We start from the raw sequence: 15,294 nt of genomic DNA, 5'->3' as shown, positions 1-15,294 counted from the left end.
AGTAGTTACTTGAAAAGTTAAAGTTGTATTAGAAGCTGTCAAATAAATATATTTAAAGTTGAGCATTTTTTTGGATACACCCACCCCAGTTAGGCAAGACTTGGACTAGGGTTTCATAAATGATTGCAAACATTCTGGTTGTCAATTGCATTGGATATCTCTGAAACTTCACACATGCGTGCGCATGGTCTTAAACAAGATGAATATTTTCTTGTGAAGGCCGTCAAATACTTAGTGACTACGAAATACGATAAAATCTCGCCAATATCCACAGTGTTTGAACTCAGAACTTCCCTCATTACGAATGTTATTCCTTGCCTGTGCATCCAAAAGAACAACACTAATACACAGGGCTGAATCATAACCACGCATGCCGTGGCGTTGATTGCCTTTGTGCGATGTTACATCTTGAGCTCGGCGGTGTGATAACGTAGCACTCCGCGCTAATCTCAAGTCCCCATGCACCATATCTTATTAGGAGATTCTGAAAATTATTCAGCGTGAATAAAAATCATCCCCATGCACATTATTAGATCAGGCTGTGAGATCTTTGGTGTACGTAAAAACCTTGGTTCTTTGTCCTCCACAATGACTTTGATGTAAAATATCATGTTCCTTGGTTGTTTCTCTGTGTGCACCAAATGAGGAAGATTGATTTCTTGAAGATGGAAGACAGTTATTAGCTCACCTCTTAGCAGAGGTGAGCTTATCCCATACCGTGGCGTCCGTCGTCCGTCGTCGTCGTCGTCGTCGTCGTCGTCGTCGTCGTCGTCGTCGTCGTCGTCGTCGTCGTCGTCGTCGTCGTCGTCGTCGTCCGTCGTCCGTTAGCAGGGCATGTTTCGTAACTGTTAGAGCTATTGAGTTGAAACTTGGTACACATGTACCCTTATGTAATGACACCTGGGAGACCAAGTTTCGGTCCGATTCGTTTCATGGTTTGGCCACCAGGGGGCCAAACGTTAAAAGTGAAAATATGCAATATCTCCCTCAATAGTAGTCGGGAAATTTTGAAAAAAATATGGTAGGTACTTCTAGCAAAGGTGCATCATATATCCTCCGGGTTTTTGATTTGACCTCCTTTTCAAGGTCACAGAGGTCAAATGGTGTAAATTGGCCGTTAGGATGTAACGATGGCACGTTTCTAAACTGCAATGACTATTGATACCAAATTTGGTACACATTTACCCCTTAGTCAGCTGATCTCAGGGACCGAAGTTTGGTCCAATATGATTCACCACTTGACCACCAGGGGGCAAAATCCAAAAACCTTAAAAATGTGATTATTCCTTAACTTCTTGCCCGATTGCCACCAATTTGATATCATGGGTACATCTAACCACCATACAGTATATGTCACACAGGTTTTTAATTTGACCTTCTTGTCAAGGTCACAGAGGTCAAATGGCGTAAATTCGCCGTCAGGCCGTAACAATGGCACGTTTCTTAACTGCAATGACTATTGATCACAAATTAAGTACACATGTACCCCTTGGTCTGGTGATCTCAGGTACCGAAGTTTGGTGCGATCTGATTTGCCGTTTGGCCTCCAGGGAGGGGGCCAAATCCTAAATTCTTCAAAATGCCATTATTCCTAGTAATGACTTGCCCGATTGGCACCAATTTTATATCATAGGTACATCTAATTCTAACAACCATTCAATGAGTCACCCGGGTCTTCTTTGATTTGACCTACTTTTCAAGGTCACAGAGGTCGAATGTACTGTAAATTGGCCATTTTGGGGAAATTGTAATTGCTTGGACCTACATCAAACCTAACACTACATGACACAAGACCATGCTCTTTATCCATCTTTCCTCCACATGAGGTGAGCACAATGGCCCTGGCCATTTCATTATGACACTTGAATAGAGATGTGGGAATCATCCAATGATATTTTTATGCAACCAGTATTGACTAAATCAAAAACATGATATGCTCATATGAACTGGTGGCATTGCAGTTAACAGCTTTTAACATTTTAGCAGTCTTCCGAATCAAAGTTGGCAAGCAAGCCTAACGCAAGGAATGGGATTCCGAATTGGTCTCTTGTCTCACAAATGAATACACCAATTAAAAACAGCTTACAACTTGACAGTAGTTTCCATTCACCTATAACTTCAAAAGTAAACTCTAAATACATGTGCCTGGTTCCCAGAACTGGAAAGATTTCTGCGACCTGGTTCCCAGAAATACTGAATCACTGACTTTACATGCTTTGTTTGGTTGTCCTGAGTGATTGCTGGCAAATCTATGAAACAATATCCTCGATGCAAGTCCATTACACTCTGTCTATTATTTCATCAGTATTACCATGGTTTACCATCCGCTGTGTGAAATGAGGTCATTTAGCAATTAAGTGGCGAAATCTACTGCTAACAACTCGAGATTCAAGCTCATTCATCATTCTGTTGATCATGCAAACAATACATTTAATCTGGTGTGTAATATACGTGATTAGGTATCGTCAATCTGCCGATGCCAAAAATTAAATGCATTGAAGATGCCTTTTTGGTATTGTAGTTTCCATACAATTATTGAAAGAATAAAATCCATTACTAAAGACTGAAATTCAGTGATGCACTTTGCAACTAAAACGTCATAAAACGTATGGGCTTTGTGCTTATAGTGCAAATTAAAATCAAAGGCAATGAGTGCTTTTAATGAATGCCTATGTTTTAAAATGTTTTAGTAAACGTTGTGTATGAGTCATATACGACTAAATGACATTTGGACATCATCCTAACTCTTAAGGTGCAAAATCTTTGTTAATTGTTTGATGAAATTATGTATCAAAAGTATTAACTTGTCCCCTATACTGAAGAGCACCTACACATAATCTAAATCGCATCAAAACAAAGGTCTATGAATAGAACGTCGATATATCGTGAAGAAAAGTGAATGCCAATTCTAATCCAATAAAGCTTTGTATTCTGTGAAACTACCCTGGAACGAAGGAAAAAGTCGATAGTTTTTCTCAAAGAGGACCTAAAAATAGTGTTTTATAAATAAAGTAAGCTAGTCTGGTAGACTGAAATTAATGGTTTTTGTAGTATATGTGATTTTTCATGGCGATTGTTGGTGAGAATGGAAATCTGTAATAAACAATTGACATGTTCATGTCAGAATGCTTGATTCACCTTTCAACGTAATTTGACTGTAACTTATTTTTATGGCATACGCCCATTATAAAAGTTTCAATGATAATCTTCAGCTTCAGAATCTATATATGAATTATGCTTTGTCCGAAATGAGAAGCTTCTAATTACTTCAGTATAATTTACATATTGACTGATTGTGTGACCGGTCTTCCATTCGTTCTCATCAGCATTGCCAGATCAAAATTTTATGAATCCAATAAAATAAATCCTTCTAGTCTGGCATCCAACACCCATTGAATTATTAAAATTCATCTTCTTTGAAATGAAAAAAAATGCAACCACACATCACATTGTGTAAGCAGACAATGGTTCTTTAATCGGCCCTGTCAACAGCAAACCACATGGAGTCTCTTCCCCATACATGCGCATTAGCCTGTCATATCCTGTCAGTTAATGTAATTAGCGTACATAACGCAGGTATAGTGCATCCCTCGATTACTGTGGAGGTTGCCAGAGGGGAACCATGTAAATTGGCTCTGGCGTGTGGCTGTGTGATGACAGCATATTCCATGGTTGATTTGTCCCATGCTGGAGATGACAGTAGCATAGGATGTCTACAATAATGTAGTCGTGTGTCCTGTACCATAGGAACCTAATACATACCTGTATTAAATGCTATACTGTTTCTGACCGTTTCAATCTGGATGACAACGTACCAAACACTTGTTCGTCTGAAGCTTCAATTGCCTATGAAGTTGACATATTATCAGTTTTATCGAAAAATAATTCTGCAATAAACGAAAGTTGAACACTTGTGGTTTGTATTTTTGCTATGTGGGGATGTTCTTATTGTATTCTCGAAACATCATCGGCTGATGACAAGATAAATACCTACAATCAATAGTATACTGGCACAGGCTGTCATTCTTCTATTGGATATTGGATGTTGTCATCATCGGTTGATGACAAGATGTGGCCATATCTCCATCGAACAGGGATCACCAGAGAATGGAAAATTCTATCCTTTATTTGCAGCTGTTTCTGTGTTTCAAAAAAGGCTATCATTCGTTGTGATGCTTGGCAATAACAGATGTACTTTATTTCATCGCTCCAATGAAGGACGTATTCTGACTGGTTGTTAATGTATAAATATGATATCACAGCGTGAAATTGACAATTTCTACAGACCTTTTTTGGCTTATTTACCCCTGAAAGTTCTCCTCTTGCTGAATATCTGATCTGACATTCAGTAGGCCAGCCATCAAAATGCTGCCGCCATTGTGGACAAACATGGAAACATTTTCATAAGATGATTTTAATTGATCTTTGTGAGATTAGCATGACAATGACAACCAAAAGTGTTGGCAGCAACTTCAAAAAATACAAAAATACTGCCATTTGTACATGTACCGCGCACATAAAAATTTCATATTACACTTAGTTAAATTTTATCTGGACAATACCGGTTATACCCTGTGTATGATTTTTCTTCTTCAAATACTGTATGTTTTAATACCTAATGCTGAACCCATTCCTAGGTTGCTTTGTTCTGCAGCAGCCCCTATTACAAAAAATAAAAATACCATACAATATTCAGTAGCCAACGAGTACTTGTATACGTACTGGTGCACCTATACTCAATTCTCTTGCTAAATTATTCAATGTCCCAGGTTGTATGTTTCATGAGTTATATATCTAAACATCAATGCCTTCCCCTGTTGAAGTAGTGGCAAAGCTCACTTCAGTCAAAGATATTTCTTGCTATTGATCTGTACTGACATAAATATGAGCCTTATACAAAAAAGTTTTGGTACATGTACTATCTATTCAACCAAGAGTGAGACCCATCATTAGGTACAATCCTTTAAAATAAATGTACATACATCACAATTGACAAATTGGTTCATTAAAAAGTCCTCAAATGATAATCATGTTGCTTTCTTGCGCTATCTAGTTGTTAGAATTAGAGAGAAATTAGCTCCTGGCTCCTGCACAATATGATATTCAAGCTAAAAATGCTGTGACTGAGAGATTGCTCTTTCTCTTTAAAAACTTTGTATAATCTGCAGCTAATGTAAATCACCTTCTAAAAATGTTACACTGCCCTGATTAAAAGGTTGATGATATACCGTAGGTGTATATTTTTGCTTGCTGAGGCTTGTTGTGCTTGAGTGTTTGCTTTTCTCCTGAAATTTTTGTTGCCCAACTTTGCTCTTACATTGCTAGGCGACTTGCCTGATATATAACCACATTGTTTTTCTTACACAATGTAAAATATTTGGCGTAAAATGATGCAGGTTTCGAAACACAGAAGACAGGTTTGCCATGCCTGCAATTTCCTATGCTTTAAAAATGTTATGTAGCTTATCATATCTGCAGCATTCCCTGTTTATCAACGTTTCTATGGTATCCATTAACTCTTCCTACAGATATTTTTTGCAACATTTCGGATAAAAGCAGGTGCTCTATGGATATTGCCAAAGGTAATGCGGAGAGAAGGCGGTGCTAACAGATATTTCTTGTTTCTATCTTTCCAGGTCAAAGTCTTGGGTATGGCTTCGTCAACTATAAGCTGGCAGATGATGCAGAAAAAGCTATTCATACATTAAACGGGCTGAGGCTGCAGAACAAAACTATAAAGGTGTGTATCTTTGTGTGGTGGTTTTTTGACTGTCAACAAACCCCACTTATTTCCGAGAATGGAAGATTTTGTCGATTTATATGGAAGTCTACCATTCCGTGATATTTGTTTTGTTTTTTATGGTCATATAGATCAGTTTAGCTCTCAACCAAATGGAAACCAGAAATGAGATATAAATAGTACCTCAAAACTCTTAAGACATATTCCCAGTGATTAAATTCACATAAAAACCAAAAAGGTATGTGATAAATCTACTAATTAAAAAAATATTCAGAACACACAATGTGAATTTTGCTCAAAAATATATCTATACATCACTTCATTCATCTGACTTACATTTACAGTGTTCTTCATCATTGTCAACGACAGCCTCAGATGCGTGTATAAACGACATTTCCTAAAATAACCACCAGCCTTATCACTCTGCCGTAAAGTCTGATGTCTCAGCCTACAAAGGCAGTTCATCATCTTTGATTGCCAGTTGTTCAATCAAAATAAGAATGTTAATTATCTATTGCAAGATGTCGTGTGCAGTGATGATGTATGGGGAAGAAACAGTGTTATTTGCAGTGTGGTTATTTAAATCTTTGTACTGAATTACCTTTTATTAAAATCGAGTATTCAGGTCTTGAATAATACATATTGTATATCATTTAAAATAGATATAGACCAAGAGCAATAATAAAGTTTAAGAACACTCCCATTTTGCCTGACTAGACCATGTCTCTATAAATATTTACAATAATTTGTACATGCTCCCTTGAGAAATCAGTTCTACCATGTTCCAAGAACGCTTGTGAAAACCTAGACACATCGATGGCACGGCCTGTCGTCACGAATTACCAATGTCGCGGAGGCAGATAAGCTCATCTTACATTGACGAAGGCAGTCATGGTGGTATCATTGATCGTGGATGTCCGTATAAAGCGCTACGTAGACAAAATGTATAGGAGGTCTGAGAAGTTTAGGTGTGCATGTACATCTCTATGGATTTTAACATTTCATGTGACGTATGCTGTCGGTGTGCATTTTCTTTGTGTTGGCCGATGAATAATATATCTTTTTCTTTATCGGTTTAAACTAGTTCGCTGGTTACACAAAGAAGCCACGGGAAAAGATCGCGATATTTGTTCGTATGGGAACAGAAAAAAGTTGGAGCACATAAAGGCATAACTAATTAGAATTAATTCGCATGCGACTTGATTCTTTTTGTTTGCAAAGCTCGATGATGTGATGAGGCGATGATGTTTTGTTCATTGACCACATGGTTGATATATTTTAATACCAGTACTAAACAGTTCAACTCTAACAAAACATGTCCACAAAACATAGCATTTTCAAGCATCATCAAAATCTGCCATCATCTAAAAAATGCCCCTTCATGATGACATGGCATATATCAGCAATTCCTGTACCCAAGCATTAAAATTACCATCAAGTGACAATCAAGCGATTGTTATACTGTCAGCAGTTTTTATCCGATATGCACCACTGTAATTACACCGTTCTAATCAAATATCCAACACCTTCCAGTCTGGTTCCGATTGTGGCGAGCCAGTATTGATGTAGAATTTCATAACCTATATTAGCGCTGCGCTATAATGCTCTTCCAATGGTGAGCACTACACGCTGTGTAAATAATGGTGTAGCGTTGCTATAGCGAGCAACCATGAGGACGATGATGCTACCCTGTAATTTAGTGTCGACTTGTCCATGGTCGTTGCCATGAAGAACCATATGGTACATTAGCTCTCCCGCTTGTGGGATAAACATTTTTTTTAGGTCGTCTGGTCTGAGGTTCAACATTTTTCATACTATATCACATAAAATAGGAAGTAATCTGGCTTCAGTTGGGATTATACTTCAAAACAGTATTTCGAAATAGGTTTATTTTCTGTGGTGGTGGACATTTTCCAACCATGTCTAGAGGCAAGAAATATATTCTCTCTACGTGTAATAAAAACATCGCCTCACTGATCATAGTATTATTGGAACTCCTTTTCCGAATCATTATCATCTACTGAAAAAAGATTTAATGGCCCCATTGTAATCATTGCATTTGTCCTTTTTTCTTTGTCTGTCACTTATCCTGTTATATTAATCACTGAAACATGCAATATAACACAACGAAAATTATGAAACGTATTTGCGTATGCTTAGCAAGTGTTTGACAACTTCCGATAAAAAAAAAGCTATGGCTCTTACATTATTTGCCATTATTGCTAAAAATCAATCCCGACTTGGGCATGTCTCCTTGCACAATATGGTTGCAATACAAACAAAGAATGGGTATGATTACGAATGCAATTGTGATCGCTGCCCTGTCGTTATACATTACCATAAAACTTGCTGCATGAATTTTTCATGCATTGTGCGATTGCTGGCTGCACAAGTTCCGGAAACTTCCACATAAATAGACTGAATGTGCGGATCAAACTCAATACACAGGTTAATTAGTACTTTTGCGTTTGAGAAAAAATATTCTAAAGAATATGTAATATGCTGTGATGAATTTCTGTATAAAGTTCTGTTGAATTTTTGAACGTACACCCTAATTACATGGCATGTGGTATGAAATAAACACAGAAGATGTCTTCGACGTAAACTGATTTGTCTGACGCTCTCACTGTGCCATAGCACTCCCCATTAGAAGCTGCAATCATGACAACTTTGCTCTCTACAATCAGTCTACATGTACTTCTTGCATATAACAATTGATGTACAACATGCATATGGGACATTGATTGTCAATGTTCTTGCAGTAAATAATATAATACGTTGAACAATATGAAAGGCCATAATCAACATCTGGCATCATTTGATTGGCATGAATATCGTCAGATTTGAGCTACGTGATGAGGGCTGCTGGCAGTGCTGCGTTGAAAAACGTGGCAGGCACGTCTAACGTAGGAATTGTGTCAAATCTTTGGCCCTGTTCCAAGCAAGATTTTGTTGATAAGTCAAAAACAAACATGAAGTATCAACAAGATTAATAGTAATAAAAAACCTCGCATACAATGACCTGGGAAATGAAAATTATGTTTGAGATTCAAAATCAAAATGATTCCCTTAACTTTGGATTGGACATCAAAGCTGTAAAAAAATGCATCCTGAAAAAAAACCTAAATGATCTATCTGGCTTACAAGAAGGAAATTTAACTGGGTGGCAACAATCCCCTTCCTTCCCGAAAGGCAAATCATTCACGTATACTTGAAGAGCCATTTAATGCAGGTCTTTGAGCAGATGGCATTAAGTTTACCCATTGATTGTCACCACTGTTCTGTGCTATGCTAATGAACCGTTGTTGACTATTCAAATTGACAAACCCTGTTCATGCTGTTAGGACTTCAACAGACTCTTGAGATGGTCGATTTCTGGAGTGATGCTCAATAATGTGAATATGTGCGAACACATGCTGGTATACAGTTTATATAGTCAGTATGGTTTCTATCCTAAAAAAGTCCATAGTTTACTAGGGTTCACCTTAAAGTTCCCCTTCATGCTCTTTGTAGTAGACCATTATTTGTAATTTAAAAAAAATATTGATTCTCAGATTCTATGCAAAACCTCTTACCCCTAAACATTTGGTCCCCCCCCCTTCTTAGATATATAGAAAACAACTTTTTCTTTGTTATTTTCCATTTCAATTGAGTCCTTTTGCCTTTGGGAACAAACTTTGGGGCCTGTTAAATGTTATGATGATAAACTATCTTCATGTATTTGTATTTCATATATTTTCAGGTATCCTATGCCAGACCAAGCAGTGAAAGCATAAAGAACGCCAATCTTTATATTAGTGGCATCCCAAAGAACATGAACCAAAATGATCTTGAACACTTATTTGCATCTTGTGGCAAAATTATCACAGCAAGAATACTCTACGATAATTGTACTGGTGAGTATATATGTAGCAATATTGGATCCCTCAAAACATTTTGTTGTAAAAAAACTTGCTTTATTATTGTCAAAAACATCTTGGTTTATTATTGTCAAAGATTGTTTTCCTGTTAAAAGAGGCATATTTGTTCTGGCCGATATTTTGAGGTGGCTCTGATTTATCTCTCCTTCATCTAAGTTTGATGTTAGCTTTCGTGATAAATTATTATCTGAAGTTTATAAAAATGTTTCTGCGCTTTTAAGAGAGAATAAAGTTTCTTTTGAGACATGCCACCTGCGTAACCTTTTCCGTGTATTTAGTAAAAAAGCATTTCTTTCTTTCGTCTTCTTACAACTTAATTTGTGAAAAAGTATTTGCATACTTGGTATGGTATTTCCTCCATGAAATGTGGGTGGGGGCTGTTTATGATCGCTTAAATTTTCCCATCTAATTGCAGTATCATTTTTGGCTCATTTTAGTTGGCGATAAACCCCCATCCCCCTCTAGTGGCGGAAATACTGCAAGTATGTATCGGTAGTGTTTTTTCTTTTGCACATAGCCTTGACATGCTTGATATTTAGGGAGCGGGGAAGGGCAAAAAACAGAGCAGCACGCAAATTCGAATCCTCCAAAACTAACTCTGGGGTATAATAATACTACCAATACTACCAGTAATCCAAGTTTAGCAATTTTTCACTTTGAGCAGGTGAAGAGTGTTTTTTAGTTTATTGAATTTTACATCGGGCTATTTCCTGCTTTTCTGCCAGCATGCTGCAGGCACCATTTGAAGTGTAACTTTCCGTGAGAAAATTGTAAATTGGCAGTCAGTTCCATGCAGCATGATCCAAGTCGCTTGAGTTTTCGGCTTATAGTCTTCAAATCAAACTGCATGGCCCAACCCGCCCAAGTCATTTATTTGGTTTAAAGAATCTGCTTTACTTTATTTCCATCCATCCGATATTTTCTCCTGCACGCTTTTAAGAAATGCTTTGGGGTTTTGGGGTTCATTTTGATTGAATGATATTTCGTTGAATAATTATTGTTAGCGCCTGCTATTCCCCAATATCTTTGGCTGTCATATATGCTTTGTTGAACAATGCTGTATATGTATTCAAGCGCCGAAGTTACCTCTTAAAATTCCACTTGCTGCGGTTATGGGTTAATATACATTATATGTTTTGTCTGGGAAGCTATATGCTGATAGAAGCAGGCTGTGTTCAATATTATCTTGGGATGGTCTGTTATGCCAGATGTTACTCTGACCTAAGCAAGGTGAAGTCTTGGTATAAAGTGCCTGCATACCTGCATAGATAACTAACTGCTTTCTACAGCATGAACTAATGTCCTGGTATGCCCGCGTTCTGTGTGCCCAATGAGAGGTTAACCTACACAACAGCCAGCAGCGTCCTACAAGCATCATGCACTGATGCTGATGTCATATAGCCCAAGAGCTTCGTCAAGAATACTTCAAGAATACTTCAGGAAGAGTTCTACAGGGAACTGAGAGGTGACAATGGTATTCTGTAGAAATATTCTCAAACAACAAAAAAGTGACTGGAAGAACTGAGTTGGATGTAGTAGAACTGCAAAGCTTTATCTCCTCTTGAGTCGTCGCACGATTTCAGTAAATAAAGACTTGATTTTATGTTCTTTGTTTTTGGTGTTAGTGCTTTGTTCTTTTCTCTTTGCCCTTTTGATTTTAGATCACGCTTTTGCTGAAAAGGCACCAGCAAAACTACAGCTGCTGCTACCTATATGTGGCGCTGACTATCACTAGGGTATTGCATTGCTGTGACACTGACAGAGATGTGAGGTCAATTTTTTCCATCATTTTCACACATACCCTAGTGAGAATTAGTGCAGCCTTTTGGGATAGCCTACGTATTATAGCAGATGATGTCAGTACTCTATTCAAATTGATGTCGTGTTATGCATGAAAGCATCAAACCATTTCTTTGCCATGTGCTGATATCCCATCAGCATTGTTGGTCACATAGCAACCTATCACCAAACAAATTACCTATGTATACTCTCTGATATAACAGCCAACTGCGTTTTTGTTCAGGACCCGATGCATCGATGACCGGACTTGTCACTAGATAATGTGGTTTGGTTTTACCTCATGCCAGAATAGCTGCGCATTACCAATTTGCTAGCGTAGCTACCACTGACAAAAGTGCTCCATGAAATTCCCTAAGTGAATTAAGGATTAGCTCAAATGAGATTATTAGTTTATAAACTCATCATCGCAATTCCCCTGAACAAAAAATATAAGGCCGATAAGCATTCATTACCGGATAATGCTGCCCATTAAACTGGAGCGCCAGATGGGTCCACATTTACATGTAATGCCGAAGGTGTTAATAGAACCATCCTAACTGAATTCTGGTGCATCTGCGTAAAAAATCTGCATGTGAGATGCTGTGAAGGCAACTTAAATTATGTAATGATCAAACAGAAAATTTAACAGAATCTCTTGAAAATATATCCCAATATGTGCCAGCATAGCATAATTTGTAGGAAGTTTATTATCATACCGATTTTGACAGGTTTGATTGATGCGGCTTTAAGATTAATGTGAAGAGTTTTAATGGAATGGAAAATGTTGGTGGGTAAAAAAATATGAGAAACAATTTGTTGAACATGATTAGATTCTAACACTTTCATATTAAAAGTCTGGTTGTAAACGCTTTTTTCCTGGCATATGATAAACTGGAAAATGTTGGCTTGGCCCCTTCTCCCATTGCCGCGAAATTTGCAACAGAACTTGAGGGGTTAATTTATGATATCATGAATAGCCGTCATAATAATAACTGATTGCCTGTGATTCATAAGGTGTCTGTGTTTACACTGTCAATAGTGCTACCGGCGCTGTACTTGTTTTTGTCAGAGAGAGACCATCCAACTCTGGAGCAGCTCTCCAACTATATGCGTATTGAAATTTTAAAAATGTATAGTGTGCTGGAAGCAGAGCATAGGTGTTGAAAACACTTTAGTGTCCTTTTAAAAACGACTCAATACCTCTCTTGTATCAGAGACAATCATATCATGTAACAGAGATTCTGAGCTATATTTTTGTTGATGCATTTTGAAAAAATACCATCTCAGGAAGTACACCCTGCCATGGAATGGAGTGCATTTTTTCTCAAAATCCTATTCACCAAAATATGTACTTGAGCTTGAAAAACTAGCAGAGCAATCTCACTTATGATTAAAAAAATTATTTTAGTTGGTTTAATTTTGTTCTCCTTTCAAGTCAATGACAAAGTTCTAAATAAATGTACATAATTACTTCTGATGGTCGTTATTTCTATTGCTTAGCTGCAGTATGTAAAATTTGCATCTTGCTCTTGGTGAGAAAGGAGAAACCACACAAGAATGATGACCTAGTCGGTATAATCTTGGTAATGACGAAACGTATCTCAGGTTATGAAAAAAGTGTATAGGATTAGTTGGATCCCGTTCACTCAGGAGGTGTCACCTCATTTCTTCGACCGTCAACATCAAACGGCGAGGAAATTAATGTCGCAGAACATTATCTGTCGATATATCGAATGATAGCTGATATGAACTCGTAACATTATGATTGTAATGAATGAAATCATGGTCATTACGCTATTGATGCTCGGAGCTAAAGGCAGCATATAGTGACGGCCTTAGAAGCTCGAGTACTATGACTTGGTTGTGGAGATGGCAATCAAAGGGTTTTTTTACAAATTTATCAGGAAAATAACTTGGCCCTTTGATGAGGAAGAATTTTTAGAATATGTCAAAGACATGAATCGGTATAAACCAAAGTCAAGTGTGTCTTACTCTTAGTTAAGTGGTGTGGTCAGATCCTGACATACTTTCGATTGTCAGTTGACCCCGACTTCAAGGAAGGACTGTTGGACAAATATGTTTTGAATGTTCAGCTCATGACCTATCAGCTTACTGTGCCCAGTATTAACTAACAAAAATGTCTATCACTGTCTTTTCAGGTATGTCAAAAGGAGTTGGGTTCATTCGCTTCGACACACGGGCAGAAGCGGAGAAAGCGATAGAGAAACTAAATGGCGTTATTCCTGAAGGTGCCAGCGAACGAATCCAGGTGAAATTTGCTAATAATCCAAGTTCGAACAAGAGTACATGCCCGATCACCATGTTTCCATACTTTCCAACCACTGCCCAACGGGGACGTCTGCTAGGACCAATTCATCATCCAACAGGACGCTTTAGGTAGGTGGCACTACTTTCACCCCATATTCCATTCCAGTTTGGTGTTGATCGTTGAATAGTTACTTTGACTGTCTTGATGTTGCACCCTCTCTCTCCCCTTCGCATTTGATGTCAAACTAAAATAATATAAGCAATGACGGACATGTTGACAAGAGCAGTCATTGTCTTTGCGGCTAGCGACGTGTCAGCTGCAGCTGTCGTTGTGGTGCATGATAATTTTCAAGTGACTCGTTTATATACCATGCTTTCCTCATATGGGTCACCGGCACTTCTCTTTCGATTTTCACACTCGTGCGGATGAAAATAGAATACATATTTCAACCTAGCAGAAGTTTTCAAATCTTTTAAATTCAACAATTTCTTAAATTCGAGGCCATAGAACCTGGTGCAATTTCTTTTCATTACAAGTTTGATGTTTGCGAATTATTCCACTGTTAAAAAGTTGCTTTTGTAGTTATCTTTCACGTTGAAACAAATTTGACTGGTTGTTGGCATATATAAAGTTCATTGATATTACCGTCTGTGGTGGTCCTTTAGTTCAGACTGGGATAAGACCACAACAAAGTTTCAATGATTTTGTCACCAGTGAAGTTGAAGTTTTTGAAGACATGTGACCATTGAAACCTCACTTGTGTTGTAAACAGTCTGGATTGCTACTACAGATGTTAGTCCTGCAAAGATACTCGTGGACTATAATAAAATTATGATGAACTTTTGGCCATAGGTTCAGTCGTTGAATATAGGGAAGGGAATTGTGGTCTTATATTATGGAAAAAATACTTTACTTTGCAATTTAAAAAAAACCCAGTTAATTCTGCCCCCAGACAGTACCAGATCATAGTTTTATACATTTTCATCTCTGTCTAATTCTCCGTCATTCTTCAGACAATATTGCTAGCATTAGAACATTCCGTTTGCAATGTTTTGCTAGACATTTATTTTTTTGGTTTACAGATATTCCCCAATCAAAGAAAGGTCAGTAAAACTCGACAATCCCACCTAGTTCTCCGTATTAACATTTCTAATAACCAAAATGGTACATTATACTCATTCACACGGGAATCTTACAGACACTCTCTCCATCTCCCTCACCCAAACAAACAAATATATTTTTCGGAAGAAAAACGTCGGCGAAAAAAAAGGGAAGGCCAAAGACATATGACTTATAAATCTCAGTTGAGATTTGCATGTTTGTATCAATATGCATGGTATGGGGTAATCTTTTGAGAATTTTGTTGTACAGTTTTAAGCGTACGTTCTAAGGACACTATCCGTGATTCCCATCTGAATGGGAAAGTGTGCCTGCCTCTAGGTATAAGCTTTCTAGGGTTTAGTCAATCACTGTGCTTTTCTCATACGTGTACCGCCAATACCACCACCATCACCACCACCCCCTGTTGTCCTGCAGCTCGGTTCCAAGGGCAGTGGCCACATACATGTGAACTGTAAAGCCTCACA

General features: G+C 37.8%; 1 protein-coding gene across 15 annotated transcripts in view; it reads left to right on the top strand.

Moving 5' to 3' along the window:
* Window positions 1–15,294, top strand: part of LOC135486888 (ELAV-like protein 3) — a 47,270-nt gene that overhangs the window by 17,524 nt on the left and 14,452 nt on the right. For 10 of the 15 annotated variants that reach the window (XM_064770041.1, XM_064770037.1, XM_064770034.1 and 7 more), the window contains 5 exons: window positions 5,637–5,740; window positions 9,483–9,636; window positions 10,098–10,142; window positions 13,599–13,836; window positions 14,791–14,811. In XM_064770041.1, the coding sequence (XP_064626111.1) occupies window positions 5,637–5,740; window positions 9,483–9,636; window positions 10,098–10,142; window positions 13,599–13,836; window positions 14,791–14,811 (562 nt within the window). The remainder of the gene's footprint in view (window positions 1–5,636; window positions 5,741–9,482; window positions 9,637–10,097; window positions 10,143–13,598; window positions 13,837–14,790; window positions 14,812–15,294) is intronic. The other 5 variants (XM_064770042.1, XM_064770039.1, XM_064770029.1 and 2 more) reach the window with 2 other exon arrangements.

The sequence above is a fragment of the Lineus longissimus genome, chromosome 4 (assembly GCF_910592395.1).
Source record: "Lineus longissimus chromosome 4, tnLinLong1.2, whole genome shotgun sequence".
Taxonomy (NCBI): Eukaryota; Metazoa; Nemertea; class Pilidiophora; order Heteronemertea; family Lineidae; genus Lineus; species Lineus longissimus.
Note: the sequence above shows the minus strand (reverse complement) of the source record. Positions and strands in the feature narration are given on the sequence as shown.